Source organism: Chironomus tepperi, unplaced genomic scaffold (genome assembly GCF_022539635.2).
Source record: "Chironomus tepperi strain 1889 unplaced genomic scaffold, CSIRO-AGI_Ctep_v1 contig_244, whole genome shotgun sequence".
NCBI lineage: Eukaryota > Metazoa > Arthropoda > Insecta > Diptera > Chironomidae > Chironomus > Chironomus tepperi.
In genome coordinates, this window is record NW_027226366.1 from 3,114,510 (window position 1) to 3,141,878 (window position 27,369).

The following is a 27,369-nucleotide window of genomic DNA, read 5'->3' on the forward strand; positions in this document are numbered from 1 at the left end:
ATACACAATATCATTTTACGAAGTGTTTGTGTTTCTTTATGCTTTTAGACTTTTAACAGAGTGTACTTCCATCTTCCACATGAACCCAACAGTTCATGAACATTTATCATTGCCTTTTTTTTCCTCATCTTCTTTTTAACTATATGTCGACCTATGAAAATCATTATTGTATACTTTATACATATTTAATATCATTGAGATGAATGTTCTCTTTCTGGTCTTTTTTATTTCTTTATCCACAAAGAGAAAAGAAATATGTGCTCTTCATATTTTATTTCTTTTCTTTTCACTTTTTCTTTTTAAAAACATTCAAAAACAAATTTGTGGGGTGGAAAACATTAAATTGAAAATAATGAGAGAAACCTCTAGGGAAATATCTTCACAGATTCTTAAAGCATTCTTGTGTTAGATTCTTAAAGTGAATATTTACGATCGATAAATTCCATTGTGGCAGAAATATTTTTTTTTCTTACTTTCTAATTCATGATGAGATTAAGAAAAAAGTTTTTTAATGAATCAGCGGAATTTGACCCTTTAGAGTACCCTTGGGACATACTATAATTTATGATTGTTCGTCATGCTTCAAGTTTATTGAATTTGATTAGTAAAGTGTGATGTATTTTGATAGTAAACAATTTAAAGAGTTGGGAAAAGGTGAAGTTCAGCAAAAATTATTCTCAATTCAGCAGAAAATTTGTTTATTTTGGCAGAGATTCAAATTAATTCAGCTGAAATTCAAGTTAATTCAGCAGAAATTCTGAATAAAATTTAGAATTCAGCACTAATTTCACACAATTCAGCACAAATTCTAATTAATTTACTAGAGATTCAAATCAATTCAGCTGAAATTGAAGCCGATTCAGCAAAGTTTCCGAAAATGATTCAGAATTAAGCACAAATTTCGCAAAATTCAGCAGAAATTCTAATTATTTTTAGTAGAAATTCAAATCAATTAACCTAAAATTCAAGTTAATTCAGCACAGATTCTGAATAATTCAGCACAAAGACAAATCAATTCACCAAAATTCATTTTATGTCATTCTTTAAACAACACATCCTCATTTAAAGCTTGTATATAGTAAGAACAGAATCAAATGAAGCAGAAAGTAGCATAATTTTGCTTCCCCTTTGTCAGAAAACTCTCAATTTATATTTTATAAAGCTTTTATGATAAACAACGAGAAATTCCAACTCAGCTCTTTGATCTAACTTGTTTTCTTTGATTCTTTTCTACACTTTTTTGATCAACTCTTTCTATGAGTTTGAGAATTGCTGACGTAGGTTAAAATACACGACTAACTTTTTCTTCATACCAATCCATAACTGAACTTTGAGATGCTGAATTTGACCCTTTTAACCTAAACTAACCACAAATCGTCATTCAACTTGATTATAACTTTTATTTGTGTGGTCGATTTGAAATGCTATTAAACAATAGACATTTCTTGATAAATTATTGGATATAGCTGTGTAAAATATTCATTTTATGACTTCTTTGTAATAATGATTATTGTTTTTAACTAAAATGGGGATGTCTGGTTGTGACGTCTAAGATTTGTAGGTGTTTTCACATTCTTTAATTGTTTTGTAAGGAATTCTTGTGCCAAAAAGGAAAAGATCGGGTAAAATGCAGTCAGGTTTGGGGAATTGTTCTACTTGCGCGTCATATTTGGTGATATGCATAGACCGAAACCACACAAAGTGTACGGTTCATGGTATCTCCAAAGCACACAAGTTGACCACAACTAAATCAAATGAATGACTTAATAGACATCAATCATTAACGCATCCAAAGACTTAAACATTCATATTTGCAAGATCACTATCGATGCATTCGTAAACATTCAATGAAATCAACTTTATTAAGTTAAATTGAATATTTTTGAAGAATTAATTAAGGTTAAAGATAGACAGATAAAAACAAAAATATTTTTAAAATGCTTTAGCACAAACACATGATTAATATTACATGAAATTGTAATTCGTTGCCAGACAACCGAGAAAAAAATGAAAAAAATCTCAACACACGAAATGTAAAAGATAGATTAAGACAAAATGTCGCAAGATATTAAAATAAAAAAAAAGAAAATTTATCGCAGATATTTTTGCTTAATTATGCGAATAAAGCTCTAAAAATTCATTTTCACCGTATGTTATTATATATACAATGAATTCTTGTGTAGGTGTAATTTGCTTTTTAAAATAATTTTGATAATACTGAGATTATGAGATTGTTTTCTTTTCGGAATGAATCTACATCTCTCTTATTTTTGTATGTTTGTATTCTCATTGGATAATGTAATTTGAATAAGGAACCGTTTAGGAATGATATGCAGTATTTAGGGAGGTATTGTGCTGTGTAATGCTGTAGATGAAAATCCAGTTCTTGTATGAAAACTCTGAGGGTTAACTTGAGCAGCACAAAGCGGTGAATCGCAATTTTCGGCTAAGATCTGGGTCAAATTCAGCCATCGCGATGACATAGTCACTGGAATGGCGGGCATCTTTGCGTCTAACCGTTGATACGTTGATGCAACTGTGTCCTAGCAAATTATGCTCCCTAAGAAGCAAACAGACCGCTACTAGGCACTGTAGTAGTCTTTCTGCACCATGAAAGCATGCTCTTTGCCTGTTAAAGATCCTGAGTGGACATAAATACGTTAGAGTCAGTCATCAACTGGACATTCACATGCCATCAATTAGCTCTAACGTATTTTTGTCCGCTCGGGTGTTGTGCTGCTCATACAATCTACATCACTTACAAACGACATCCAAACATCCACAATTTTGTTCCGTATAATAAATCAAAACCATTCAATCTGAATCTCACATTTCATTGATTTTTCTTGCTTCTTTTTTCATTGACAAATTAATCTTTTTTTTTTTCTATGTGATTTCCCAGGCAACGACGACTGTCCTCAAGATTGATGATAAATAAGTAAATTAATAGGCTTCTGGAACATCTGTTCGTCGTTTTAATGGGCCCCACTTTTGGTGATCATATGACAGTCATCTTCTTAGAAATAATTAGAAGCTGGCTGTTATGTTCACAGATTGAAGACGCCATTGACATTCTTGATATAATTATTGAGTAGGATGGATTTATATAAATTTGTTATTATTGTAGGATGGATTTATGATGTTTTTTTTATATTTTGTTTGAAGGATTGAAGAATATTTTTAAAATTACAAGTTTTTGACATTTTGAGCTAAAAGGAAAGTTAAGTTGGACATTATATGGAAGTTCTGTAAGGAATATTGACAAATTTAGACTTCCATTATCGACTTGAAAGGTCTTTTTGAGATATATTGGGTGAGATTTGAACCCACATTCATTAAGAGTTCAGGAAAGATACCCAAATAGCACAAATCGGACAGCACAACCATTACCAGGCTGTCGTGACTCTGACATACTTCCTTACTTCCTGGAGCAATTGATTGCCGCATTTAAAATCCGTCGGAAGCTGGACTTCGACATTATATTGAATTTAAATCGAATGCTGCATCAAATCAGAATCATACCGACTTTTGGTTGGATTATTGATCAATTAACCGTCTTGTGCTATTCGGGTACATACATATTCTTAGTCTGTTGCCTTACAATCCAGCTAGTGATGCCATAAGTGTCACATTACAGAATTACATTATCCTAAATCCCACTTTAGTCATGCAATCACTTCATAACCACTCCATTGACTTCATACAGTACAACGACACATCCATATCCATGCAACAGGTTATAATGCTCCAAAATTCACTCGAATTTAATTTTCCATCTAAAGAAAATCTTAATTTACCCCAAATACATACACACACATGAGCGATTTGTGTGAAAATGCATTAAGCCAGATGTTCATCATATAAGTCTTTTGTCTGTGTAACAAAATTATATCTTACGTTTCAGCTGAGATTTAATAAGATGTGAAAAGAAAGAAATCAATATACTTAATGCAGTAAGAAGGAGGAGATTGGAGATATTTTAATAAGAGAGCAAAGAAAAGGAAGCATTAAAATAATTCTAATCTTCTCTTCTTTCCCATGAAATGAGGCATGTAAATGGTAGAAAATTGACACAAAATAAGGATAGGAAAGTTTGTCCTTCGACGCTTCCAAAATAAAGTAATCGAGGGTAAGTTTTCTTTTTTTCTTTGTGGAGCTGTTCATGTGGAATGTCATGTCAGGATTAGATTTATTGCTTTCAAAGATCAGTGGTGAGTGGCACACATTGATGTTAACCCATGACCAAAACATATGGGTTAACATGTGCCGCGGCACACAAGTTGCCTACTCCAAAATGTTTCCAAAAGGGATGTTTGACACCCCTTCCTCCTGACTATACCACAACTAAACTATGAAGTTGAAATCTACAAGGACATAGTCGCCCTGGTGTTCTAAATGCTTCATAGTGTAGAACAGTGATGCAGGAACGTCAATTAGATTTGAAAAGTAATTTTACAAGCTTTATAATGTTGCTGGCTATCAGCAAAAGTCAGATAAAAAGCCTTTGGCAATAACCTAGGTTAGTGATGGACAACCCTGTATTTATTATGGCAAACTTTGGCGGAAAGCTTCGACCCAAATCGCAAACGGCATAAGCCAGTACAAAAGTATGGAAATGCAATTGTGTGCCGCGACACTTAGGTTGTCCACTACTGGCCTTGGCTCTAAATCGGAGCATGATCCCAGAAAACACACGGTGAAGTACATCAATGTGTCTCATTTCATGCTGGACGTCATTTATCAACGAACCCCCTCATGCAAAAAAAGGGAAAAAAAAGTTTTCATCTCCAAGTGCTGAATGAAATTAAAAGTTGAGAGGGAAATCAATTTCTTAAAAATTCCATAAATTCATATTAAAAATGTCTGCTGAATACAAATATAAACTTATGCATTGCCCCATTTAAAGGAGCACACAAAAAAAGGAACAAAAACATAAAATAAGAAAAGTAGCATCAAAAAATTATGAAACTCTTTCGATTGCGTTTCCATAACAACTTGAAGATATTTTCTCCTGTGTGTACAGCAGCAAGGAAAGAGTTGAAATGTATCAAGTTCTCGAAGGTTTCCCTGAAATGTCGTAAAATAAGCGATTCGAGAACTGTAAAGTTGTAAATGTCTTTACAACAAAGAAAAATATTTTACTGCATGAAAAGTGGAATTTATGGGTTAGCATTTGCAAATTTTACAGCTTGATGAAAATGTTGCAACTTTTGACGTGTTGTTAAAGTTATTCAATAAAAATATCTTTAAGATGTCATTCAATTTGAATGGATCGTATATAAAGATGGTGTTTAAGTGACTGGGGCAAATTATAGCAATTTGTATACGAATTTGATGGATTTGGATGTGCTTCTACGATTCAATGATGCTAATGAACTTTGTGGGTTGAGTTTTTTGCTATCTTATGAGGAATTTTGTTGAGAATATCGGAAAATACTTTGAGTTATCTTTTGGAATTCGCTTTTGTTTACATCTTCTATCTTACTTTGCAAAACTCAAATTTTTCATGACAGTTGAAATTTAAAAATCAAAAATCCGTTAAATTGCAACTTAAAATTCCAAACAAAATTTTGATTTAACCTCAAATCCCTTAGAAAATGGCTTATCCAATCCACACTGTACACTATTCTGTCACACACAAATTGACATTCAGCTTATCCAATCCACATTGCAGAATATTCAGTCACAAACATAATCACTGAATCAGAATAACATCAACTTCATTACCCAAAATTCTATCCATTCAAAACCTCATTACTATTAACCTATCTAATGTGCCAAAAACATTATGAATCACATTGACTATGCATCGTACATTCCCATATGACACAATAACTATCAAACTGCGTGAACATTACACCACCGCAGGTTGTCAACATTGATTTATCGTCAAGTGGCTGACTTTGTTTTTTTTTTGAAATATTTTCATAGAAAAGAAAAATTTTAATAATATTTAATGCGGCATGACTCATGAGAGTCACTGAGAAGGCTTTATGACACCTGATTTGGACATATTATATTAAAAGTATGAAGAATCTGTTCGGTATCTTCTTTAAACTATGTACGTAGTACTCTGCAGACCTTTAGAGTATAACGTAAGTAGATTTTATTGCAGTTCGTGCTCGTAAATTTTGATAAGATATAAGAGATTAGATTTATGTACTAAATTTTCTATCGTAACAAGGCATGCCTATCCAGAAAAAGTAGAAAAACACTACATTTTGTTTGATGTGAAAATGGATAATTTTAAAGTAAACAAATTAAAACTTTAAAAACAATGGGATGAATTATGGACTTTTGATGATAACAATGGGAATTTTGAAATTACTATTATTTTTTTCATTTGGAATTATGACATTGTTTTTGTTATTATCTCAAAGTCTAGTGAATATTTTCATTTGAAAAACGTGCTTAGTGGTTTAAATTCGTGTACATGAGATGTCGTGAAGAAGTTAATTCGTCTATGAATTAGTTTTTATGTGTCTTTAAAAATAGATTACATGATTTTGATGACGAAAATGGTTTTTGTGGTGAAATATTGAACTGGATCTTGAAAATCAAGTTTGAATGCAGATTTGTGTTGATTTAAAAGCACTGTTAGGTTCAGAAATCTAAATTAACGCTTCTATTTGCTAAATTTTGTTATTTTAGTTTATTTAAAACGACTTCTTAATGTTTATTCTTCGGAGTTCAAAAACAGACTGAACTTTTAATATAAAAAAGGGGTTTCAACTATGCACAATAAATATTATTCAAATCTCAAATGAACGTTAAAACACAAATATTCAGATATGCAAAGTAAAACATCAGAAAACCGACACAGAATTCCATATTTTCATATTCATTCGACAGCAACAACAATGATATTCATCCCCATCCTATACAAACCCAAATGCTTTCAACCTCTTTAACATCCATTCACATATTTGTACTAAAGACAACTTTCCATACTTAAATTTCCTTTCTTTTAATCATGTCCATTAAAATGAACTACTCATCATTCTACAATGGAACAAATGGATACTCCAGAAATAGAAAATAAAAGTCTTTTTTTTCCTTTCTTCCGTTTCAATTTTCTCTTTTCCTTCTGTTCATCTAAGTTATTGATTTTTTTTATTTTTGCTTTCTGTTCTTTCAATCTTTTCAGTTTTTATATGCTATAATTTTCTCAGCATATACGAATATATATGTAGATAGGTTTCATCAACGGCGTTGTTTAGCATTTGCATCAAATCAATATGAAACAATGATGGAATCAAGATAGAAATACATGATAAGTGAAGAAGGATAAATTGACTCGTCAAGAAGAATTGAAGTTTAAGTGGTAAAGGATGGAATGAATAATATTATTTCATACACTTTCTTTCGCTTTAGTTGCGATTAATCTCTTGGCAAAAGTTTCTATACACAATTATGGCAAATAGGATGGATGGGGTAAAAATGTTACGTGCTTGGATGAACTTTTTGCAGCGCATTTAATCAATTAAAGTGAAAATAAAGGTGGCAGATTGTAATTAACAGTTGAGAATGGATATTTTTAGATTCTTTGTGTTATGTAAAGCTTTTCAATTATTGCATTACAATGTACAATGTTGCACAAAACATTGCAGCTGCTTACAACATTTAAATTTATGTAATATTCATTGAATCATATTTGAATAGCAAAATAACGGTCTAAAATTAATTCAAATTTTCGCATCTATTTTAGTTTTTTGAATCTTCCATTGTTTTGAACAACAATCTCGTTTTTAATTCGATTTAATTAACACTTAATTGATATTTACAGCCACTTGACTTAATCAATGTGTGAGCTTCCAAAGATCGATCGAAAAAGTATTAAATTATTAAACCTGAAGTGATAATTTAAGTAATAATCTCAAACTATTAACACAATCAAGATCTCAGACTGTTTTACTTTAAATGTTAAAGGATCAAGTGAGAGGCATCCTGATTGACACATGAGAGACGTGAGGTTGACTCAGATGAGATGAAGTTGTTCATTGTTGTTTTAAGTAAAGCATTATAAACATTGTAGACAAAAAAAGCCATTAAGACATTTTATGGAAGAGATGAAATTTAATATCATTATGTGGCCCGAAACTCAAACTATTTATACAGATTTGACAATGAATGGTGCTAAGTAAAAAGTCTGATATAAATTAATTTTGATGACGTCATTCGAATCTTGCGGGAATCATATGACAAGTTTGTGGTTTGAAAATGTCAGTCTATATTTAATGGAACTGATATGTATTAAAGGGACGACAACTAACAGCCGAGAATCTCAAGAGATCTATAAATGTTCAGACAAATAGACACAACAGCAATAACGCATTCTGGTCTGTTAAAGGCGTTGAAAGTTGGAAAGGATATGAAAAGAAAAAAGGAAAAAGTTGTTTATGACGCCATAGTTTCAACTTCCGTCGCTCGGGAATTTACATTTAATTGACGTTTAAGCATTGCGGTAATGTGAATTTTCACCCCGAACAGTAGCTTTTCCTGCCATCGTCGTGAATTTTCAGTTATGAACATTGAAAAAAATAAGGAATTTTTGAGATTGGCACACAAAACAGAACTGAAAATCGATAGCACTTGAAAGTCGAGGGGAGAAAAAGCAAGCACAAGGAAGAAGCATCTTTAAGAATCTTTAAGTCAATTCAACAGGTTCTTATTTCTGAAGAGGACAATTTTGCTGAAATTACGATCCTTCAAATACTTTTTTTTTCCTTTTGTGCCTTAATGCTTTTTTATATAATTATCTTTGAATTAATTTGTTCTTCATCTTTTATCTTCTCGTAATGAGTTACGTTCCATCACATACAGAAAATAATTAGATGTTAAAGCTCTTCTGAGCATATAAAAGGAGATTAAAATTCATGAAAAAATATAAGATGAATCTTGTTCAGTGTGCCTTAGAGCTGTTCAAGTGCTTAAAATGTAAAAAAAAAATCATTTTTTGTATTCTGAGTAAGTTTATTCATCCTTCAAGCCTACTTACGCATCTAACAAATTCCCTTAGGTAAATCATTCATTGTTTTTCGGCTATAAGTCATTTAAATGACTGTTTATCCAGAAATGTGGACCGAGCAGCACAAATTGTTCACTACGTCGTCCTTTTATCATTAACCCGCGATCCCGAATGGAAATTACGTTACGAATCTACTTAATCTCCAGTTGATGGCTAGTTCTAACGCATTTTTATCCACTACTGGATGTTGCCTTTCAGTCTGACTTCGACCCATTTCGGTTTACCGCATTGTCCCACTCGGATGAATTACTACTTCTTATTATTTAATAAATTATCAATAAACAATCAAAGTAAGCTGCTTTGTTTACTCAGCTAGTATACATTTTATTATAGTGACATTTCAAGCTTACAAATATTCATTGTGCTTACGAATGCTGTTTTAAAGAAATCAGCTTAAATTCTCTTATTCCATCTTATTTACTTCACAGAACATTTCCCAAGAATAATGGATGGAACTACATAAAGTAAAGAATAATAAAAAGTTCAGCAAATATTTGAATTATTTTAAAGGAAGTAAGAAAAATTCAATACTTTTATTTGATAAAACCAAGACTTTTCACGTTTCATGACACATTATATGTTCGTTTACTTCTGTCACGTACCATTTTGATTTGTTATCATTTCAATTTGCTCTTATGTCACTCGAAGATTTCTTTCAAAGCTCATTCTGAATAATTTTTTTCATTCTGATAATGTTTCACACTGTGGATCTGTAGATCGGGGTTGGATTATGGGTATTATTGGTTAGAATTCAATTGAATTTTAAATCAATATTGTTCAATTGCAGGTGGAGCTGGAAGAGTCGATTCTGTTGAATGAGATAAAGTTCAGCTCAGATCTAAAGCTATAAGGATCTCTTGTAGATTGGCAAATACTCAAACAGCTCCAAAGAGTTAGTAAACATCAAAGTTAGTGGAAAATGATACATTGTTGCTTGAGAGATCCAATAACTGAAACAGTGTTGTCCAAACTGTGTGACATGGAAACAACTGTGATCGAGAAGTGTCATGAATCCCGTGTTGTTCCCGAGCGACGTCACGAAGCCTTCTTCATTTGTGTCGCTCAGAATTATGTGGTTTCGGTCGTGTCCTACCACCAAGGTGTGACATGCTACAAAGTCTTGACAACACTGTTGCAAAGGAATTCAATTTTAAGTCTTTTTACATCATAAAACCATAAAAATAGTTTTTTTGTAAGTTTCAAGACTAAATAAATGAATTATAGTCCTAGAAATCATTTAAAATTCCTCAAAATATCTCAATAATCCCAACGATCTAGCGACAATCCGTCCTTGAAGTTTTAAAATGCTCATAAATTTATATTTTAAAGTCTTTTTGAATGATTTACGTCCAATAAACCTAAAACAACAACTCTGAATTTAAATAAAGATTATAATAAAAATAGATCTTATTTTTACGCTCAGGTATGTTGATTACAAGAAAAAAATAAGTATATTTGGACTGGGCAGAAATGTGAAATAAGAAAAAGAGATGAGCAATAAAACAATCCCACGCAAGTCAACCTTCAATGCTACAACGTTGCGTTTTAATATTTCTCATATTTTTTTTGTTTCTAGTAATTACTATGAACGTTATCGCCGTATCAAATTTCACATTAAAATGGTTATAAAACATTATTTGCAATAATAAAACACAAAATATATTCACGCTTTGCTAATATTTTCATTAATTTGCGGTCTTTTTGCTTGTTTTTGTGTGGCTTTGCCTTTAGTTTAGTTTTGGGGTGGCTGGAAGGTTTTCAATTTTCTTTTTGGAATCTTTATCAAAGGATTTTTCTTTGGTTTAATTTGCAGTATAAAAATAGATGTGGCAAGAAGGTTAAAGTAGTCATTGCGTTGCTAAGAAGCATAACAGCAGCAAACTGATGATTTCTCATGAAATTTTAAATGTCAAAGTCAGTCAATCGAAGTTTGAATGAAATTTAAAAGTTAAAAAAAGTCTTGTTTTTTGTTTTGTGTTGTTATTTTTAAAACTGGTTGCTGGACAAGATTGAGGTTAGGTTTTGGTTTCGTCATATTTGTTGATACTTCAAATTTAAAAAGTCCGTTAAATTTTTGAACTTTAAAGTTCAATTTCAAATATCGCTAAATTTTCAAATTATAGAAATCTGTTAATTTTTCAAACTTAAATGTTCAATTACGTTCAATTTTTGATTGATTTTTAAATAAAAAAAAGTCCGTTAAATTTTTGAACCTAGAAGTTTAATCTTTAAAATTCAGAAACTCGTTAAATTGTTAAATTCAAATTCAACTCATTAGTTCCATAAATCAATTCAATTCACGTCAACAATGCGCTTTCACTTCTCATTTGATCATCTTAACTAGAACAATACAACTAGCATTTATATTCCTAGATAGAAATTATTATTAATTTTGCAAGTTTATTTACTTTTCATCATGATGACGTTTTCTTGATTATATAAATAGAAACTGTATATTTGAAAGTCAATGAGTGAAGAAGCATAGAGCTAACTTCGAAAGTGGCAATTTTCTACTTCTTATTATTTAATAATCGACAATGATAGTTGCTTTTTTTATTATTTTTATTAATGCTGTTACAGTTACCAACCTAAAATGTTAATGATCGGCATGTATGCCTTGAATTGATGCATAAATTACAATTACAAATCTTAACGAAACAAAACAACAACACTCAGCGTAATAATCAAGGTTTTATTGCACTGTGTAGTCTCGTCAGAAGCATGTAAATATGAGAAATAATAAAACTGCGAGTAGAAAATGTCGCGATTGGAATTTTTTATTTGATTGAAATTTTTATAGGAAATTTGGGATTTTATTTACATTCTGATTGTTTTTGACCGAAAAAGAGCAAGCTTTAGAAGCAATTTAAGGAATGACATTGATCAACATTAATTCCAACTGATTAAAATTGTAATTTTTGGTATTTAAATGGAGCTTTGCTATAATTCTTTAACTGTTTATGCTAAATAACGATATTTGCTATAATTTTCTAGGTTCTGTGGCAAATTTTTTCTACAATTATTAAGATTTTTTTGAAACAATCTAAGCTTTGCCAAAATTTGTTGAAGCTTTTATAACAAGTTGCTATAAAATTCAATGTTTTTAGTTGCTATAATTTTAAAGATTATAAAAGATCCCTGAATTGCTACCTTTAAAGATTAAAATCATAAAAATACCGATAAAAGCAAGAATTTTCAAGTCAAAAATCAAACAGAATCCCAAAAATTTTCCTATATTTACTATAAAAATCTCCATAATCATCACTCAATAACAAAGTGTGTTTCCATTCAGACCAGTCAGACACACAGATAGAATACAATTAACACCATATTGCTGATTGGAAAGTACGCTTAAAAAAATGTGCTCGAAGCAATAACAAAAAATTACAATTAAAAAAATAAGTGTAAATGCCTCAATGAAATGAATGTTCAATGATTATATTCGCGATTATCATTTGATGTTGATTGTCTTGTGTACCGAGAGAGTGAGATGGAATGCAGAATATAATTATGGGACATTTGCTACTCATTTTTTTTTTTACAGTATACATCTTGTTTCTGCATGTATTATCATCGCGCAAAAATTACCGATACTAAGCGATTTGGTCAATATTTGACTACATCATTAGATAGTTGTAGCTATAAATACAAACAATTTTATGGAAAAGTTTATGAAATAAGCGTGGTATCTTACAGCAATTGAATTGAATCTAGATGAATGCTGTGTGCAAGGTTGCATGTAGAACCTCAAAATTTACATATACGAGAATTTAATTGTCTGAATATGTGTACATGAGCAGCATATCATCGTCATCCATATCACATACTTATTTCTTCAGTTCTTATAGCGGGGTAGAAACATTTTTTATTATTCTATTTTTTTCCACATTCAACAGTTTGTTAAGCGAATAATGTACAGAAGAGAAAAAGAGAGCATTAGGTGGATGAGGAGGAGGGAGGTGGTGAATAAAATGGAAAAGAGAGTAAAGTTTTTCATTTCAATGAATGCAACAAGTGTGCATGAATAGTCCATACACAGTTTAACTTCTTTCGCTGCCTTTTTTTTAAAGAAATTAAATTAAAACCGATGCTTAAATTCAGCATATATTTCCATACGAGTATGCTTTTAATTTACTTCGTTTATTCTTTTGCTGTATGTTCTGTTTGGTCGTGGATAGGGGTGTATTCAAGGAATTCACCTAATGATTCGTCCTTGGAGGGAATTGAACCTTGTACCTATCTATTGCCAGTCAAGTGCTCAAACTTCTAAGTTATTGATATATTAATGTTTGATCGACCAAACTGACTGTGTGGAATTTGCAATGCTTATTATTTGAACCACATCTATCAAGGATCATGAATTCAATTTACATTTCCATCTTCCCTTTGCATTAAGTGACTGATGTGGTTTGTTCCGTCTAGTATTTTCAATCCCAGGATCAAAATGTATGTAATCTCGGGATTCTATCCCTGGATTGATATGTATACAATTCCGGGATTGAAAACCCTAGTTCCGTCAATCCTAACAGGCAAAGCGACTGCTTTTAGGTACCGTAATGTTCTTTCTGTGTTCATTTATTGCATTAAGGATTCAAACTGACAACTTTCAAGTTATCATGAATCAAGGACCTTGCAGAGCAATGCTGGATGCTGTCCTTGCGATAAATGTCCCATTTGCATTAAATTCACAGAAGTTTAGATTTTCTGTTCCCTGAATTCCAGCCTAACACAAACCCACCCACGAAAAAGTCCTTGCTTCATCCCAGCAACTTAAATATTTAGTTCGACAATCTTTAAATTTCATCTGAATTTTTATTCCTTCTCATAGCAACGGTAGCTATATAGCTGTTGCTATCATCTCAAAGCATACTTGTAGTTACTCAGCAAAGCGTTGTTAGCAATCTTTACAAAAAGTTTATTTTCAAATTGGCAGCAACAACCTCTAATTTGGCAAAATTTTTCTTGCTGTCATTTTGGATGGCAAAACTTGTCGTTATTTTGCATATTATTTATTAATATGTGATTTTACTCGAAATACCTCAAGTTTCAATCTTGACATGATGTTCATTCAGTCCCAATTTTCTTATTCGAAGAAAAGAAAAAGAAACTTTTTAAGCTAATTATAATTTCAAGACAAAATTCATGAATGAACATGTATTTAAAATAGACACTCAAGTTTTGCATTTCAATCTAAATAAAGTTTTTGCGCTAAATCGACGGAATGTTGTCACAGGTTAGGGTTTAGTGTCAAATTGATTCTATTGTTATTGAGTTGGCAGTTTTTTTTGTAATGGATTTTTTTTCGTGCTTGGGTAGTAAGGAATTCAAGTTCAGATTTTAAAGTCGTGGTTGTGTGGAGACATTTATGGAATTGCTTGATATTTGATGATTATTTTGGTATAAAATTGGAATTTATTGCAGTTGATGAGTGTTTAATGATGCAAAGTTCAAATTTTGCTAAAATTTTTGTCAAAAAATTGCAAAATTCAATTGAACTTTTGATATAAAATTTGAATAATATGACAACTTAAACTGATTTATTGCTATAAAATTTGAACAATTTTTCAAATTAAATGGAATTTTTGCTATAAAATTTGAACCACTTTTAAAGTTTAACGGATTTTTTGCTAGAAAATTTGAACTTTCGAAATTGAACAAATATTTTGACATAGGGTAATCGATGTATTTTTGGAGGTATTTTGTTTTTGGAGGTATTTTGCCTTCAATTTTTATTTTGCAAATATTTTTAATTCTAGCTCGTTATATGTTTTGGAAAACACATAAAAATCATCTTATTGATGGCAAAATATGTTTTGAAAAACAATATTTCCTATTAGGCAGTTCTTTAATTAAGTTTTTTAATTTTTTGTTTCAACAGCCATTTTTTCTTAGAATGAAGAAAATTTTGACCAATTTTTATCGATTATTTTCTTCCTTAAAAACTCATTTTTCTTCATTATTAGTAACCAAAAATGATATTTCCTATCTTTTTCTGTGTTTTCATGAAGATTTTAGCAGTATTTACTGCTTAATATTCGAGAAAACACCATTCAAAAAAACGACGTGTTGAATGTATTTTTGGAGGTAAAAAAATTTGTTTTTGGAGGTATTTTTAACGGAAATTTTTTGAATTTTTTCGAAAAAAACGGTTTTGTTTATCGTATATTTTGTGTAAATATTATTGAAGTTTTAAATAAATTAATTAATTAAGGTGTATTGCTGGCTATTGAAGTGACGTGTTCGTAAAAATAAATGAGATTTTATGAGGAATCAAACAAAAGGACGAGATGTCAGTGAAAAAAGAATCAAAAATTTCACAAAAAACAGGATTAATAATTTTTTAATTAATTTTATCGAATTAAATTAGAGGACATACTTAATCGAAAGTGAGAATCAATGAAAAAAACGCACATTAGAAAGGTAAAACACTGCAATTTATACCGACTAAATTATTGAGGTGAGGGGTAAAATCCCCGAAAAATATTATTCCCACAGCCCAGCGGGATAAAAACCCCGAAAACCGCAAATTTTTATATGTTCCCTGCGGGATAATATTCCCACTTAGAAATGTACGTGGGATTATTATCCTGCCGGGAAAATATTAATCCCACATATATTTTCAAGTAGGATTTTTATCTTCCAGGAAGATAATATTTCCACTTACATTTCCAAGTGGGAATATTATCCTCACGGACCACGATTAAAATCCTGGTTTAACTTAAATCCGGGAATTAAAAGAGTCCTTGTGGATAAAAATTCCACTTGTATTTTCAAGTGGGGTTTTTATCCTCAAAGATTTTCATGAAGATAAAAATTTCGCTAAAGTCGGTGGCTAAATGTTCGCTTATTTTAGCGAATATTGTAGTATTGTAGAAGGTTTAATTCCAGATTAAGTTCTTGGAAGTGACTTGGACTCAACTGGATCTTGTGTTTATGGTCGAGGAAGAGACTAAGACTCTACGCGGAAGAATTATGTCAACAATACTATTTGATGGATAGGTAAGATAAGAAGGAGTCAGAAAGGATTGAGGGGAACACTTGGCTGGAAAAGCGCAAGCTTCTGCTGACTGTGGTAATATTAGGGGCCACTTTCTTAGAAAGCTTTACGATGAGACCCTCTTTCCAATCCTCTATGCACTACTCTAGGGACCAAATCTAATCAAAAAATGGCTTGAGCATCTTTCCCGTGGCATTTGCATCCACTTTAAGGATTTCATAAGGAATAGCATCGCAATCTGCTACCATTTTCAGTTTCTTGACTGCCTCAACTATTTCTTTCATGCTTGCTGATTTCGTCTTAATTGGAAAAGCTTGGGGACTGTCGATTGTTTCAACAACTGTTCCATCTCTTTGTTCCTTCCTCAAAGTGGTCTCTCCACCTAGCAGTCTGCTCATCAAAAGTGAACAAGACTTTTCCCTCTTTTGATTTTATTGGCGCCTGTTTTCTTACTGAATGTGTACCAAGCTCTTTAATAGTATTACAGTGGCCCCTAATATTACCACAGTCATCAGAAGCTTGCGCTTTTCCAGCCAAGTGTTCCCCTCAATCCTTTCTGACTCCCTTCTTATCTTACCTATCCATCAAATAGTATTGTTGACATAATTCTTCCGCGTAGAGTCTTAGTCTCTTCCTCGACCATAAACACAAGATCCAGTTGAGTCCAAGTCACTTCCAAGAACTTAATCTGGAATTAAACCTTCTACAATACTACAATATTCGCTAAAATAAGCGAACATTTAGCCACCGACTTTAGCGAAATTTTTATCTTCAAGAAAATCTTTGAGGATAAAAACCCCACTTGAAAATACAAGTGGAATTTTTATCCACAAGGACTCTTTTAATTCCCGGATTTAAGTTAAACCAGGATTTTAATCGTGGTCCACGAGGATAATATTCCCACTTGGAATTGTAAGTGGAAATATTATCTTCCTGGAAGATAAAAATCCCACTTGAAAATATATGTGGGATTAATATTTTCCCGGCAGGGTAATAATCCCACGTACATTTCTAAGTGGGAATATTATCCCGCAGGGAACATATAAAAATTTGCGGTTTTCGGGGTTTTTATCCCGCTGGGCTGTGGGAATAATATTTTTCGGGGATTTTACCCCTCACCAATTATTGATTAACAATTTTTTTTTCTAAAGTATTTTTTCGCGAAAGAATCTTAAGGCAAAAAAAGAACTGGAACTAAACAGATGTTAAAATAAATGCCACTCATATTACATACATTAACTACAGATATTACTATATTGTATTTTGGTACTATTGTCTGCCTAAAATTTTGTAACGGTCATTTTTTGAACTACCTCCAAAAATAAATATTTTTACCTCCAAAAACAAATTTGATACCTCCAAAAACAAAAACGAAAAAAATGCAGGTAAAATCAATAATTATGCTTAAATGAATAAAAATACCAAAGAGTTCTGCTTGAAATATGATTTCTGCAGTATCATTTGACATTTTGGTACATAAAACTCATTTATTCATGCTGTAATTAGGAAAATATTGACATTCAAAGTTTTCAAAGGGTAAAATACCTCCAAAAATACATTGATTACCCTAAATTTTGAATAATTTGCTAAATTCAATCAAACATTCGCTAAAAAATTTGAATTTTCATCCATAATATTTGAATAATTCAGCTATAATATTTCACAATTCAGCTATAATATTTGACATAATTGACAATATTGAAGCAATTTCTACTTTTAAATCCAAATTATTTCCTAAACTAAACATAATTTTCTCACTTTCAATTGATAAAACTGTTTTGAATTTGACCAATTTTAAGATTCTATGCTTAATTTAATCTGTTTGCATGTCAAAAATTCTAAGTACAAAGAAGAATCCTTGAACATTATGTTGAATTTTTAGCGACAAACCCATCAAAAAATCTGAATAAATCCCATCAATTTCGTAAAAAAATCGATCCGAACGCATGAAAATTCAATTTTTCTTCAATTATTCACCGGACTTTGTTCTTGTTACTTTTTTCGCATGTAATTATATAAATAAATTGACTTAATTTTTCCGTACATAAAAATTCATGACTTCATGTTAATAAGTATAATTTTTTATGATTCCCAAGAGAAAAACAGATAATGAAATAATTACTTTATCTTTGCGCAGTTTCCTTCTTGAATGTCGGTTTCACTTTTTTTTGTTTTATTAACAAATATTTACTTATATGATTGATAATCAAAGAATCACAACAATAATAACATTATTAAATCACTGTAAGACTTTTTTTTATTTAGCGGATCATCATTTTTTCTCGCTATATCAAATGAAAATAGATCTGGTGAACTGCACGCACACTTCTTTACACATTTGATTTCTTTTCCTTTACTTAATTTTCTTTTTCACAACTTAAACATTTTCTGATTTTTTTTTCAAGATAAATTTATCTTTATCATTTTTTTTTATATTTTCCTCTATACTTTATGTAGAAATTGTACACGAGATGAGAGAAAAATCCATTTTCTTAAAGACAAATGTCTCAAATTTCCACATTCATTCCACTCCTTCCTCTATCAATTTGCTTTTTTATCCCCAATACAATATTATAGCTCATAAACTGTTATTTAACTACTGTAGCCTTTAATATGATTTATTTACATTTAATTTATTTATATTTTTAGAAATTATACACTATATATACTTCTTTTTTATGATAGGAAGTGATACTACTCAATGTGGCACGTGAGCACACCTCTTAAATCAAGCTCCGTTTTATAGCACACACACTTTATTTGATTTTATTCGATAACTGATTTTGAGATGTTTTTGATATTTTTTTTTCTTTCCTTTTCTTGTAATGCTTTTTAAATTTTATTTTATTTTTTTTTTGTTATCTCACATTTGCATCATTTACGATGGGGGAGAACGAGTGACTCAGTCACAATGTGCTTTTCGCGTGTGTTCACGACAAGAGAATATATTCAACTGACTCTCGTTCGTCTTACTGCTTACTCAAATAGTAAAGTTTTGCAAGTAAGAAAAAAATGTGGTTGAAAGGATTTTGAATTTTTTGTGGCTGTTTTGTTATCTCACCATAATCGGCTGTATCTTCGTTACTGGATGTTGACTGGTTTGTTCTTGTTGACATTCTAGTTATTTCTGTCAACATCCTTCAATCGATGTCCCAATTTTCACTCCATAATGACCAATAATCCCCAAATTACCAATTAAAAATCTCAGTTGTGTTCTAAAAAGAAAACATCCAGCATAAAATTTCACATGCAGATGGAGTCACAATCTCAACACAATGACTAGCTTCTCAGAGACTAAATATACGTTCTATATAGATATGCAACAGATTAATTATGAAGTATAAAAATACAATGAATCAACAACCTTACTTTCCTATATACTAATATCATTGTGTACCATCTATTTACAGCATTCATATTGCATTATATTTTCCAGCTTGAGTGTTAGATGTGAAGTAAGTAAGTGACGTTAAATTAGCGAGTGAAAAGTGATCTCAATGGTGCTTTACATTGCGCATTTTCCTTAGCAAATTAACAGATCGTCTTATTTTCATGCATTTTTCGTAATTGGAGTGGTTTAATGTAATTTTCACAGTCATGGTCATTTAAACACGGTTCTCGTGGTTATTTTTGTCTTATCTCCTGGTTACCATATATCTTCACGAGCTATGCAAATATTGTTCTTAGATTCGCGCTGTTATCAAATTCGCAGCAGGAGAGTCGCAGTTTTTCCGGTTCAAGTTTACACGAGTATTGGATTAAAATAATAATATTTTTGTAGGGTTTTCTGTGAATTGTTATTGTTAGTGATTTAGAGCTTGGAGGAATTCTTATGATTGATATTATGACGTATTATTCTCTGATAAAATATCCATTTATTGCTATCTTTTGCAGATAAAAATAAAATAAACTGGATTAAGATAATTTTTGATAGTTAATGATCACTGATTAAGGATTAAGGATCTCAAAAAGCACTAAACTAATCACATTGACCTTAAATCTGAATTGCATTATTTTTAAATCTACAACTCAATAATTAGGTATTTTATTAAAGCTTGACGATTTATTAATTCTAGTTTATTTCCTGTAAATAATGAATTGTTTAAAACATTGAATCAATAATAATTCTGAATATTATTTAAATAACTTACCTGATACGTCCTGCTTGCTTTAATGACCAGTTTTATGTTGTTTTGTGAGAAAAGTGTGTTTTTGTTTTGATTTCAATATTATAGCAAATTTTCTATAAAAATTTCAAATTTGAAAGGACCGTTAAAAATTCAAATCTGAGAAAACCGTTAAAATTTTATTTGAAAGCACCCAAAGTGCGACAAACTGATCCTTGTAAAGGCTAACAGGATAAAAAGATTCATTTTTTATACGATGATGAAGTAAAATATACAATTTGTTGATATTTGCAGGAGACAATTTTCATTTTCAACAAGAAACTACAATCTAGGACATTTTAGTGACAACTTGTATTTAAAACTGTCATAATATTCTATCTGTATGCTTATAACTGTCTGTATACATTTTTACAACAAAACTTATTTTAGTTTAAGTGCAGCAATAACTTACAGCACAAGCTGCTGCGAATAAAGATTGAAAAATTGATTATTTTTGTAAAATAATCGCGTAAGTGACAACAAAAAGAGACATTTCGAAGATTATCTATTAAAGGAATTCACATACTAGCGATATTTTCACACATTTCATACTGATAGTGATAATGTCAATCAAAAATTACTTCTGAATTAAAAAAGTCAACAAAAAATGACACGAAACATGAGTGGGAAAAAAATCATATCACTTGTAGTTTTTCAAGTTTCGATGACAAATTAACGACACGAGTGCGAGTTTTTGACACAAAAATTATATTTCTTCTTTTATTCTCATTTTAGTTTGGTGAATTCTTTTACAATCACTTCTTCTTCTTTTTTGATACCTTTTTACCAGCTTGTGATTCTTTTGATTTTCTTTTTGTTGCATCCGATGACTGCTCTTGAGATGCATTGTCAATATCCATTTTATCGCTTAATTGAATACTAAAACCTTCAATGTATGGTTTTAAAAGTTCAAAAACAAGCTTTTCATGTTGGATGTTTGTGGAATCGAGACTCAACCGAACAATGACTGGATCAAATGAATGAAATATGACGCTACCACATTGTTGTGATTGATTCTGTGGAATAATAAAAATGGAAATGGATTAGAATACAAATTGAGTCAGGTTTTTGTGGATGTTGATGTGATTTGGAAGCTTTTTGGCTTGAAAAAAATTTTATAAAAATTTAACGACTTTTTGAAATTTAAATATCAAAGATACATTTTCATCCAAGACACAATTATCAAATTTGATTTTCAAAAAACCGTTAAATTAAAAGTAATTGAAATCGTTTCATAAATTCCAAGTCATTCAATCAGCACCAAAATGAACATTATCAGCACAATCACATTACGTGCTGAATAGAAGAAAAGAAAAAGTTATTTGGGGTATATTTATTAACTTACCTCTTCATTGTATATAAACTTTACAGCACTATTTGTATTCTTGCCAGTAAGATAAATCGTTCCTTCCAATCCGTACTTTGGAATTAGGATTTGCAGAGCATTTTTCTCACAAATAGCACATATCCTTCAACCTCTTCTGTACGATTTCTAAAGAATAGATGTGTGTTTAGGGCAACAGATGCTCTACCAGCATATTGAGCCATTCGATTTCGATAATTTAAATTATTGCATAGCAAGGAGTTCTTTGTCTTATCCAGTAAATCTTGATAAGTGGAATCGGCACCAATGCATGAAGCAAGCAAACGATGCACAATTATGTCAGCATAACGTCGAATGGGTGATGTAAAGTGAGTATAAATGGGAGCAGCAAGACCATAATGAAAGAATTCTGGGCGGGTCAATGTTCCACTTATAAAATAAACTGCTTGCAACATACATCTTGTGGCTAATATTCTCAACATCGTATTGAAATATGGATTATCATCTTTTTCGATATTATCAAGTGATGTTGCAAGTGCTTTACCAGACGATGTATCTATGTCAAAGCCTTGATGCTTGACTGCTTTAATAAGTGGATCGAAATTCGTTTGGGGTGGCGTGGGATGACGTCGTAGCATCGCATGTTCCGGAAATTCCTTTTCAATTTTCTCGGCAACCGAAACATTTGCCAGCAACATAAATTCCTCAACCATTGAATTTGTCTCTCTCAATTGCTTCGCTTGAACTTCAATTGGATCATTTGTTTCGCTATCAATATGGAATCGTATTTCAGGCGATGCCAATACAAGTGCTCTGTATAATACGTGAAAAAATAGAATATGGTTATAAAATTAGCATGTGGACAGTTGTGTCAGATTGGACGCATTTTCTGTGAATATATTTAAGTTAGTGACTCCTTGAAAATAACGGTCAACAAATATTTGAAAAATAACGGTCACATATTTAAAAAATATCGAGGGTTTGTGTCTTTGATAAAAGATAGTCACGCAAAATGCGAGCCTTACAGTAATTTTGTCAACAGAAAAATGTCCTCTAAATCTGACATTCGAATAATTCCATGTAAAATTACCCTTTCTCAATTCTTCGACGCTTCAATATTTTAGCCAATTGATTCAATTGTCGAAGAGATTTTGCTATGTCATCATTTTTGTTTTTATCGTCAATGATGATTTGCGCTTCCTCATATGTCAATGCAGCTTTTGATTCGATGACACTTTTATGGAATTTTGTATTGACGATATTTGCATCCTTATCCATTTCCCATATACATGAAAATGCAAAACGTTCAACATTTCCACGCAATGAACAAAGATTTGAGCTCAACAATTCGGGTACCATGTCAATACGTTTATCAACCAAATAAACAGTCGTTGCGCGTAATGCACCCTCTTTATCAATCGCTGTGCCAGGTCTGATAAAATGACTAACATCTGCAATATGAACTCCAACTTCATAATTTCCATTTGGCAGTAAACGACTATGCAATGCATCATCAATATCTGTACAACCAGGTGGATCGACGCTGCAGATTGTAATGTTTCTCAAATCGACACGCTCTTTGTAATCCTGTTGATGATAAAATAGAAATAAATAGTTTGTTAAAGAATAAATTCAGAGGAAATCCTCAAGGGATGTTGATTTTTATGTGAAGATTCTCTTAATATAATGAAAAATAGGAAGCAGTGAGATTTTAAGAGGAAGGAAAAACATTTAATTTGTTTGTTTTGATTGATTGTTTTTGTTTTGTTCTAGGATTTATTGGATTTAAAACTTCAAGAAACATAGGAAACCAATCGAAAGTTTAACGGATTTTTAGAATTCAAATAATAACGAATTTTGAAAATTCAAATTTCCTAGACACAATTTCAAAATTAAAATGTCCGTTCAAAATAAATATACGAAACACATTCTTGATCATCAAATGTTGACTAGCAGAGACACAGTTTTTTGAAAACAAAATATTCAAAAATTATTTTTAACGAACATTTTTTAAAAATTAATTTTTAATTTCATGAATCAACAGACATGATTAATGACACAAATTATCAACACATGTCTACATCTGCACCTTTAAAATGAATCTAATCTTTGCATTCATACATATTTCTAGGAAATTTTCATCAAAAAAAAAAATGAATTATTTTCGTACAAACGTAATTTTTTAAAATTAATGATTTTTTTCTCGTCGGTAGTCAACAAAGCAATCATTTTTTATTTCATTTGAAAGATAAAAAGATTATTTTTGAAGTTTTTAAATCAAATTTTCTCAAAATTGCAGATTAAGAAATGTTTGAAAATTTAATCAAAATTACTCGTAGTAAAGGAAATGTTGAGTAATAGCTTGTGAATATGACTTTTTAAGGATATCAGCTTTAATCAAGAACCTTTTGATTCCAGAAAAGTCAACAATGAGATTGAATTTCCTGCATATTCGGACAATTTTATCAGCATTAAAGCTGTAACATCGACAAATTTACAAGAATTTTTGGAAGCTTTAAAAGACTTTAATGACAGACTGTATAAACTTGTTGCAGAGCTTTATAGAAGCGACAAAAACATGTGAGTAGGATCTAATGCTTTTCAGTGATATTTAATCGGAAACACTCTTATTTATGGACTAGAAATTTATGTAAAGAATACGATGAAATCATTTCGGAACTGAACAGGAAACAAGCACAAATAAAATATTTGTCAAGTTATTCGGAATCGATGCAATTGAAAATTGAAGCTTTTCAAAAGCAACTCGATGAGAAGGAAGCCACATTAAATAGATTGCAAGATAAAAGTAAATTGTGTCAACAAAATTTTAAGTCTTTGCTTCTTTTTGAGACATTTTTATCATTTTCTCTGTCTGCTTACAGAAACTGTAATTTTAAATAAATTAATTAATTTGAAGAATATACGGAAAAATCAATCGAAACCAATTAAGAAGCTTGCGATTGCATGTAAAAGTGGATTACAGCTGAGAGAACGGCAACAGAATGAAAATGTGATATTAAACTTGTCAACAAATGTCAGTGCTTCATCTAATCGTGATGATGATGAAATTGATGCTTATTCTGACTGGATGGATCTTGAATAAATTACTCACCTGTTCAGTAATGATCCATGGTAGAGATGGCAAGCAACTGAGAACTTCTTGTGAAAATTTACTGTGTGGAACGTCATGCTCGATGAGTAGCACTTCATTTTCAGTCTCCTTGTCACCCAATGGACCCAAAATTCTAACAAAATGACCTTGCGGATAACGAGAATGTCTTGGCCATTGATCAATTGCTACAATGATTCTCATATTATACAACTTTTCAGCTTGTCGAGTCTCAATTCGTACTCGAGGTATTTTACGCTCCGCTGGTATGAAAATGTGACGTGCTGATCCTTGGACCTCATTTGGCTTTAAAATTCCACAATATTGTCGCCATTTTCGCTTAATAATTCCAATAATTCTGCCAGTTGGCTGCTTTTCTGCCTTGTTACTTGCTGATTCTTTCAAAATCTTTTCGTCTTCATTTTCCTCGACATTTTCATCAACTGGATCTGCCTCATTATCCTCCAAAACGATTTCACTTGGACTGGACCATTCACTTTCAGGCAAAACTTCTACACAAACCGTATCGCCATCAATTGCACGATTGAGCGCCTCTCGTCCTTGGATGAGAACCTGATTTAAAGAAATTATTACTTTAGTTCCAAAATGTCTATACTTTGACTCTGCAATACTTACAAACTTTTCGAAGCATTCGACGTTGACATTTCCTTCCAAAAAGTTTTCTCTAGATGCCATAAATGAACCTTGATAATATTTACCGCTCTTGATCCCGTCGTGCATTTGAACCACAGTTAAATGTGGTGGAAAAACAGGATGTTTGTCATTATCAGTTGCATATTCTTTTAAGCACAACTTATCTTGTAAATGAGGAAATTCGGTAAAAGATTTTACATAAGTTTCTACTGAATATGCTTCAATTCCTTCATCTTGTGCTTTTCTCCTATTGTCAGCATCGTCAGTCAAGAAAATAATCTTAACAATTGACTTGTTTGTTTCCTTGAAACTTTTGTTCAAATGATTTTGATACCAAATGGCAGCTTTCCTTATCGCACGATCATTTCGGTCGTTGGACGACTCTTTTGGCTCACGTTCAATGTACGTATCGCGATGATGCTCATTGACAAATGTATAAAAGTTTCTTGCTGGATTCATCAAAATATCTCGAAGTCTTTTATAAACTGCTGTGCTACGATGCTTTACTTCATCGATAACTGTCTGAACGACAATCACATTACTCAGTACGTCTTCTTCAAAGATATCAATTTGATCAAGAATAACATTTGTGTCCAAAAGCAAGTAATGCGGTTCCTTAATTATTGAACTTTTAGATGTTGGATTTTCCGATAATATAAGGTCATGTTTTTCATGTGGACATATCACACAGCATCTACTGCCACACCATAAGTCAGTCCGCAGGTAATGTTCCCTAATTATCTAAATTATTTTGGAAAATTATGAGGAAAAATGTGCTTTAAAATGTTTGCACAATTTTGAGCTGAAATATATTAATACATACCTTGAGGACATTTCCTCGTTTGTTCTTACGCAAGAACACTTTATTAGTCAACATACTATAATTAATTAAGCCGTATTAACAGCAGAAATTGATTATAAAATTAATATTAGAAATTGTTATATTTGTAAACAAATGACTGAAGTGAAGTTGCAGCTAACAAAATGGAACAAAAATTCAAATTTATTCTGGCAGTTAACTTTATTTAAGACATAAGTAACAAAATGCAACAAGTGGGTATCGATGAATAATACAGCATAGATTGGCTTATAAAATTGTCAAAAACATTAAAAATAAGAGTTCTCAATGAGGTTTGCTCAAATTTTATCATACGGACAACTTAATAAGCTTACTCTATACACGAATTTATTCATCGATGATTTTTTGGAACTGATCCTTCAAGTCCTCTTCGTAGTCTGGAAATTTTAGCTTTCGAGGAGGTCCTTTTGATAATCCAGTCCAAATTTGTACTTTCTTTCCATCATTTTTTGTGACGAAAATTTCGAATGATCCTCTTTTTGGCTTTCCATCTCCATTCAAAATAAGTTGTGAGTCAAATTCGGCAGGAATTGCCTTCTTTAATTCCGCAAAGACCTCGTTGGCTTTGCGTTTAAACACTGATCAGGAAGTACAGTGTTCGATGGATATTTTTATGACAGATTCAGTTGTTGATTTTTTGAGTTTCTTCGAAACCGGCTGTTTAGAGGATGAATTTGATAATTAATGGGTTATAGAAGTAATATATATTATGTTTAGTGACTTACACCAGGTGCTGGATCTGCAGATTCTTTTTTATCAGCAACTTGAGCCTTTTTGCGTTTTGGCGGCATTCTTGTTTGACAGGGTATGAAGACTTAGCAATGTTTCTAGAAATATGAGTCACTTTTAATGATCACTTTGTACTGCTTGTTTTGTTAATTACTTACTGTGTATCACTAGAACCAAAGAATTTCTTAAGCAGGCTATTTTAACTTTTTGATTTGGATTCTTTTAATCCTGCGATTTTTTTTAATTCAAGGAAACTTTAAATCTCAAATGACGGTTAAATTTTTAAGAATGTTAATTTTATTATAACGTCACTTAAGAAGAATGTTACATCACATTCGTCAATGCAGAATCATTTTAGGTTAAACTTTCAAAGCTAGAAGTAATTAAATTAACTATTTCAAAATACCCGTAGAAATGGTCAGAAACCGTTATGAAATTTATTTGAATTTTTTAAAATTTCTACTTAGTTCCATCCCCTCATGTTTGAAAATACTTTTAACGGA

The 27,369-nt window shown here is 31.3% G+C and overlaps 3 protein-coding genes across 4 annotated transcripts in view; all 3 read right to left on the minus strand.

Moving 5' to 3' along the window:
• Positions 1-18,987, minus strand: part of Pde8 (phosphodiesterase 8) — a 76,357-nt gene extending 57,370 nt beyond the window's left edge. For both annotated transcript variants that reach the window (XM_070641470.1, XM_070641469.1), the window contains exon 1: positions 18,148-18,987. The gene's annotated coding sequence lies outside the window, so the exon portion shown is untranslated. The remainder of the gene's footprint in view (positions 1-18,147) is intronic.
• Positions 18,988-20,879: 1,892 nt separating this feature from the next.
• Positions 20,880-26,254, minus strand: LOC139091362 (exosome complex exonuclease RRP44-like). The gene is given in 7 exon segments (XM_070641407.1): positions 20,880-21,207; positions 21,537-21,643; positions 21,646-22,328; positions 22,606-23,102; positions 24,628-25,197; positions 25,261-26,019; positions 26,102-26,254. Coding segments are annotated over 7 exon segments (2,931 nt in total). The 5' UTR covers positions 26,156-26,254; the 3' UTR covers positions 20,880-20,946.
• A 210-nt stretch (positions 26,255-26,464) lies between these two features.
• Positions 26,465-26,928, minus strand: LOC139091443 (selenoprotein H-like). The gene is made up of 2 exons (XM_070641530.1): positions 26,865-26,928; positions 26,465-26,715 (listed from the first exon to the last, which is right to left on the minus strand). The coding sequence occupies exons 1-2, from the start codon at positions 26,926-26,928 to the stop codon at positions 26,465-26,467; spliced, it is 315 nt and encodes a 104-aa protein (XP_070497631.1).
• Positions 26,929-27,369: the final 441 nt, after the last annotated feature.